Genomic DNA, 7118 nt, shown 5'->3' with positions numbered 1-7118 from the left:
ATTAGAGTTTGATATTGTTACCCATATGTACATGGTTCGGACTCTCCCTAATCTTCCGATTCTATCTATATGTACTGACGCTCTCTGTCAATTGATTATTTCGTTGAGTCCACTCCATCTTACAGCTGGCGTGGAGACAAATCGAATACTTTATTGGATCAAGAACCTAGTTACATTAATACATTGAAATTAACCTAAAATTATTATAAATTAGAAACAAAATAATTGTTGGAATATGAAGAGTAGTTTGTGATGAAATTTGAACCAGTGTGAAGAAAAAATAACAAAAATTTATGAGTACGCGTAATTGTTTATCCCGTGCGGTTGGTATAACTGGACTGCACGGGATAATCGATTATCCTATGCGGTTGGGCCGCCCGCACGCGAAAATATTGATTTTCGCAGACCTCTGGATGATGCAGACGGGTGGTACCTCCACATGGAAAAGTACATTTTGACCGCACGGAAAAAATCAATTCTGTACTAGTGACGAGTGGATCAGCATTTTTGTTCAGCTCTGTTTTTCAAATCTTTGGACCATCCGAAATAGGATAGATCTTGCATTCATGCATTCAAATTAATATATGCACATGTTGTAATATACCAACTCATCTATGAAATTTTCATACAGATGGAGAAGGTAAGCACAATCTGATTCATCATCTACCAATATCATGATATGAGAGTAATTAGCATTATTGTGCCAAATCCCTGATGGTTTAATATATGCAAGCCATTGTAGACAATTTAATATTTTTTTAGATAATGAGATAGATAATTTAACCTAGAATGAATTATTGAACTGGTTTTTTTATTTTACTTCAAAATTGGTTGGTAATAATCTTTTTAGTATTTATATTTCAGATTGGCTTGTAAGATTTACACTGGTGGAGAAACCATCTTTGGTCGGTCGACCAAATTCCACAATAGTCCCGGTTGCAATAAAAACCGGGAGTAAAGATCATCTTTAGTCCCGATTAAAATTTTTTTTGATCTTTAGTTCCGGTTGGTAACACCAACCGGGACTAACGATCATTTTTAGTCCCGGTTTAAAGAAATTGGTGGGTAGGGTCAGACTCCAATTATCTTTAGTCCCGTTTGGTATAAACAACAAGAACTAAATATCAATTTTTAGTCCCGGTTGTTTATACCAATCGGGGCCAAAATAGACTGCTGAGCGCACGCCCCAAACTTATCTCCTTGCGGTGACCCCTCCCTTTTTTCTCTCCTCATTAAGTCTCTCGGTATCCACCTCCAGCGCCTCCTCGAACCCATTCCTCCCCTGGCCCTTCCCCTTCCTCCTTCCCCTCTCTGCTCCCCCTTCCCCTCCCCGCCTCCTCCTCCTCCTTCCCCTCTCTACTGCGGCCGTGCGGCGGCGGGGGAGCGAGGCGGCCGCACGGCAGGCAGCCATGTGGTGGCGGCAAGCGAGGCGGCTGCGCGGCAGGCGGCCGGCAGCAGCGGCAGACAAGGTTGTTTTTTTTCGTGATTCACTGTGATGTACTTTTGTCTGAATAATTTTGTGATTCATTGTACATTTGTATGGATCTGTGATGTATAGGATTTGTGATGTAGATTTGGGATGTTACTTTGATTTGGGGATTTGGGGTTTGATTTGGGATATGTATCCCACTTGATTCGGGAGAAAATAAAAAAGAAAAAAAAAGTAAAGGGGACCATCTCACTGCCGCTACCCTCTCTTTGGTCCCGGTTGGTGTTATCAACCGGGACTAAAGATCCCCTCTCTTTAGTCCCGGTTGGTGTTACCAACCGGGACTAAAGATCGATCTTTAATCCCGGGTATTTGAACCGGGACTAAAGATAGCGATCTTTAGTCCCAGATTGGTAGTCCCGGTTAAAACCAGGACTACAGGGGGTTACGAACCGGGACTAAAAAGCACTTCTCCACCAGTGTTACTTTGAAAGAATGAAGACATCACGATTTTTAATAAATGATTTACCCACATGTAAAATACACGAATACCTTATGCAATTTAAATACACTATAAATTATAAACCATGAAATTTGATAAAAAAAAATATTCCACTTCATTCATAGAGTGATTAAGGGACAATAAGAGCAAGTTTGATAATAGAGGTGACTATATATTCCCTCTATGTTTATCTATTTCATATACACATAAACTAATAGACAACATAAACAACATGCTACCTCTAATACACAAACCCCTAATGCTATCATATTTGTTATAGTATACATATAGAGGCAACCTCTTGCACGAGAGATACCTCATCTTCTCTCTTTTTCCTCACTTCTCTCCTCAAATTCATCACACATAATCCTATTTAACAATCTTAGAGGCAGCACATCAAGTTTCCTTACACTTGCTCTAATTCTATTGCACGAGCATGGTATGTAAATGGATCCTTGGCTCAAAACATATATTTAGTAGCAGCAGACAAGCATCCTTGCCTCAAGCTGCCTCTCCATGTTGAACCTTGCAATGAAGTCCTCCACTCTACGATTCAGCTCATCAGTTGGCAACCCAACATCTTCCTCCTCAATCATTTCCTCCTCGATTACCTTGCCTTGTGATATTGCTCCTCCCTGTTCTTTCAATTCCTCACTTTCTCCATCGCCAACATTAACATCAATTGCTAAGTTGTCATTATTGTTGTCTCCTCTCGATTCCTTGTCCATGGACATGGTTGATGAAGCAACCACTTGTTCACATTGATCTAGCTGTTGCAGGCTGTCATCATGTACAATTACCGTGCTAACTTGTTCTTCAACAACATGGTTAACAATCACATTGTTTGACTTGGTAACTGGAGTGAAAGCTTCAACCCTATATCTGATGGAATCATCAGAGCCATGATTGGTCAGGGTCGGAGACTTGCTGAAGCTCTCCCCCTTAGAGAGTTTTAACTCGTTGGCGAGGAAGATGACGATGATGTTGGAGAAGATGAACAGGCACCTCGGTGTCGTGAGGGTGGAAGCCGCGGAAGGGACCGAAACCAAGAACATCTTAATGCAGGAATACATGTATGGCACCCATGTCACCATGGATAGGATGGCCAGGCCAAGAAGAGTGGCTTTGAACAAGGCCTTGGCCTGGCTTGAAGAACTTCCTTCCATGGCGGTTTTCGCAGTAAGGAGACGTGGTGGTGATGGCTTGGTTTTGCTGGTAGCAGGAGAAGACCATACATATGCATGAGAGCACAAGAAACCCAATGAGTGGATTGCACATATACCGGGTGGCCTATTTATAATGCGATGGTAGTGGCCAAGGTCTGTTCCTTTCCTCTAGTATGCAGGCTAAGTTATTCTCGAGTCAAAATCACTTGATTCTTTGCCTTGCTTTGTTACTACGGACCACTCTTTTGTAAAAGTAGAGGGAATATAGTTTGTTCATTTCTCATGTTGCGCCCAGCTACTAGATTCAGGAGCGCTCTTATGTTTTGTTTTGCAAACGAGAAAGCACTACTGGCTATATATTAATTAGAATTATGAAAATAGAAAATTGGATACCTGTCACTCTCAAAGATGCAAGTTATGCAAATCAACATAGAATATGCAACTGTAAGAAAAAACCTCTCGGGAGAATATCATGTTCAGCGTCAAAAAAGAAAATCGAGTTGTAATATGCCATTATTTTTTTATTGTTTCAAGTAATTTTTTTCTTTTGCTTACCACCTAGCATTCGTTTTGCTGCTTGGCAGCTCCTCTCCTGCTTCCAAGTATGGGGGCAATGTTAAATGTTCAAGTAGAGTAAAACAAGTGCCCAGGATAAAATAGTTAAATATGGTCTTTCTGTTTATCAGCAACTGTGTTGATAATTAACTCTCCTTCCTTCCCAGAATATAAGACGCCATAACCACTAACACAACTAAGAAATAAGTATTATCATTTCTTTATTTTGATCGCCCAAATCCAATAGAATCTTGAGTTGAAGGATTAAAAAGAAGACAGATTTGAAGGAGGGATGCTAGTTACTTACATGCATGCACGTCTTATGTTATAAACTTATGTTATAAGATATTGGAAAAAAATAGTTGTGTCTTATATTTTGGAAAAGAGTTATTATGTGAACTATTTCAAATGTTTCCTTATAATATAAACTCCTAGTTAAGATTTAGCTATTCAATCTCGATTTGATGGCAGGCCAATAACCAACAATGTTGAAAACACTGACAAATAACACTAGAAGTTTATTTAGAACAATTTTACTGTACCCGAGTATTTATACGGTCTAAAAAAAGAATAGCATGCGTGTACTTCCAAGAGAATATGAAGCAGCACGTGGACCTTGGCTGCCTAAAGAATCCCAATTATTATTTTGACAAACTAAAGGTTGAGAATATTTTCCTTTCCGTGGAAGATACTAAAACATGAAGCGTTTTTCCTTAGCTGCAAAGGAAAGAGGAGAGAAATTCTGCTGGTTCAGCTAGGTACTTTGGCCCAAACATCAGGACTCTATAAGTCTAACTAAATTAGACAGCCATTAAGTTAAGTTGTCCGGACTTCAACTTGGTCGTTCACTTCACTAATGTTGGAGGCATGCCACGAGGGCTTTCGACCGGACCTGCTGAAACGAGTCAGCGACCGTCAAGACGAAGCACAACAGCTAAGTGTCGATTAGTGGAAAGGCAGTGGCTCCGGGCAAAGCTGATGGGCGAAGCCGAAGGCCTTCGCCACCGAGCCAAACGTCTTCGCCTAGGGACTAAAGAACCGAATGCCAATAGGGGGTCAATCCCCTGTAGGAGGCCCACGTAGTGGCCCATTAAGAGGCCCATGGCCAAAATGTCTCCAATTACCCTTATAAATGTCACTATCATAAGAGTATCCATATAAATTCTCCTATATCTATTAGCCCTAGGGTGCATGAGTTTGTACTAAGTGTGAAATCATTGTCATGATTAATATTTGTGATGAACAATTGGCTGTGCAAATGATTTAATCAACGAATTGGTTTGAAAGATGTGTGAATGTTGGTGTGAGTGCGTGTGACTAATGTGGGTTAGGTTATGATATCTATGTCCAGGAACGGTTATTTTATCTGATTGTGTGTAGGTGACTTGAGGTCAGTCTTGGTCAATGGTGAGGACCGAGACTATGCTCAGGGAGGAGCAGAGGTCTAGTGTGGTCGGGATACCATGTGAGAAGGTGACTAGAATCAGGATTCTTGGAGGTCAACTTCGGTCAACGGTGGGGATCAGGACTAAACTTAGGGAGGAGTTAGAGATCCAGACGGTCAAGGATACCGGGTGACGAAGTTGGATACGAGATGGCATACGATGGATGGACATCGTGTGGGAGAGATCTTCGTAACGGGCTTCACGAGGTGTGCGTGCAAGCGTCGGTATTCGCGAAGGAGATTGGAAGAAATTGTATAAATAGAGAGGGAGCGTGAGGCTTTCCGGTATCGCTTTTAGGAAGCCGAGTCTGAGAGATTAGATAGGGTTTGTGAGAAACTTTTAAGGGGTGATGTGGCTGCACATTGTGAACAATATACTTGAGCAATAAAGATCATATTCAATCATCAAGACATCGACGATCTATTCCGGTTTCGTAAGTTCTACGTTTATGTTGTGTTTTGGCATTAACTTGTGATTGTTCGTTTTGCTGCGATTTTGTTCAAGTTAATGCATCCAAAACCTTTCTAATTCTTCATAGATCAGATCTGGAAAGTTTCGTTGTTTGGTTCTTGTTAGATTTGAATTTGCTTAAGTTTTAGGTTTTGTTCAGATTTGTTGAAATTTTGATACGGCTGACTTTCGAGGGTGTTTGCTCTTAAACTATTTATTAGTTTGCAAATCCCTTCGGTGGAGTTGTTCCTTAGTTTGTCTAGTTTATTCTGTCAAGTTTGCAACTCGATCCAACGGTTGGTTTCAGAGAAATCTTGTTTTTACCGAAGCGTTGTCGTGCTATTTTCAGGCCGACGGTCAGACCGCGAGAGGACCCGCGGTCAGACCGGTTAGAGTTTGGTCAGACCGATCCTAGTAGGTCGGATAGACCGCCAAACGTACGTTCCATTGGCTTTAAAGGTTAGGGTGTGTTTTGATCTATTAAGATTTGATTATTTGACTTCCGCTGACGTAATCTACCATTCACCCCCCTCTGGTAGGCTTGGTTACTTGTGTTTGATCCTACAAGACTATAAATATCCCTCGAAGGGCATGCAATGGGGGAATCCCAAAAAATTTCAATATTAATACACATTGTTTTACTTTTCAACCAAGAGTAAACCACGTTCTTCGAAGAACGCAGTTGTTATTCAACAACAGCTAGTGCCGATTATAGGGAATCCAGGGCGAAACCACTGATGCCATCAAAGAAGTCTGTACGATAAAGAGTGGTGCCAAGGACAAAGGAGGGCGAACATGAGGCCGATCGAGATGGTTGGTGAAGCCGAAGATCCTGTGAAGACTGAAGTGGAGCTGGAGCAGCCACAAGTTAAAGAGTGTGGAGAGCAAGCAGGGGGCGAAACCGGGCAACAAGTATAAGCCATGACAACCAAAGCAACGACTTTGTCCGACCCCGCGACTTAGGCAAGCATGGAGGCCGATGTGTCCATGGCATAAAGGGTGGAGATGGAAACCATACGATAGTTCATGACAAGACTGCAAGACATGCTTCACAATATGCAAGAGCAGCATTAGGCATACGAGGTAGCCCTACAAGCCAAGGCAACCTCTTTGGCAAGGCCCGCTCCGGCTTCAACACCCACGTCAACCCCAATGGCCATTCAAGCTTCGACTCAAGTGATGCAGCCAGCTTCAATGGTAAAAATGCGTCCCATGCCCTAGGCTATAGCCCCTTAAATAACAATGGCTCCAGCACGAGCCACGGTCATCTCGACCTAGCCGGTATGGCCGATCCAAGCTTCGGATGATGCCGCTTCGGCCCTCCAAGCACAATTTCAAGCTTTCCTCCAGTAACTGAGTCAGCCCCACGCAATTCCAAGTTTAACCCCTTCGATCCAGGCCGTTGAGGGATCAAACTAAGGCGTAGTGGCTTCGCAATCGCACCAGCTTGACACAAGTTCGCCAGCCCACGCGCCTTTGGCGAATTCTCATGGTGCAATTGCTGGGCCGGGTGACATCGCGCAAATAGTCCAGCCAAACATCCATATCTAATCGCAAGCGCCAGCGATGTC

The 7118-nt window shown here is 42.5% G+C and overlaps 1 protein-coding gene across 1 annotated transcript; it reads right to left on the bottom strand.

Moving 5' to 3' along the window:
- Nucleotides 1–2050: 2050 nt before the first annotated feature.
- On the bottom strand, nucleotides 2051–3179 carry LOC127757652 (uncharacterized). The gene has a single exon (XM_052283219.1). The coding sequence runs from the start codon at nucleotides 3095–3097 to the stop codon at nucleotides 2405–2407; it is 693 nt and encodes a 230-aa protein (XP_052139179.1). The 5' UTR covers nucleotides 3098–3179; the 3' UTR covers nucleotides 2051–2404.
- Between the last annotated feature and the right edge of the window lie 3939 nt (nucleotides 3180–7118).

The sequence above is a fragment of the Oryza glaberrima genome, chromosome 12 (genome assembly GCF_000147395.1).
Source record: "Oryza glaberrima chromosome 12, OglaRS2, whole genome shotgun sequence".
Lineage (NCBI taxonomy): Eukaryota > Viridiplantae > Streptophyta > Magnoliopsida > Poales > Poaceae > Oryza > Oryza glaberrima.
The sequence above is the reverse complement of the archived record's forward strand: the minus strand, read 5'-3'. Positions and strand labels throughout refer to the sequence as shown.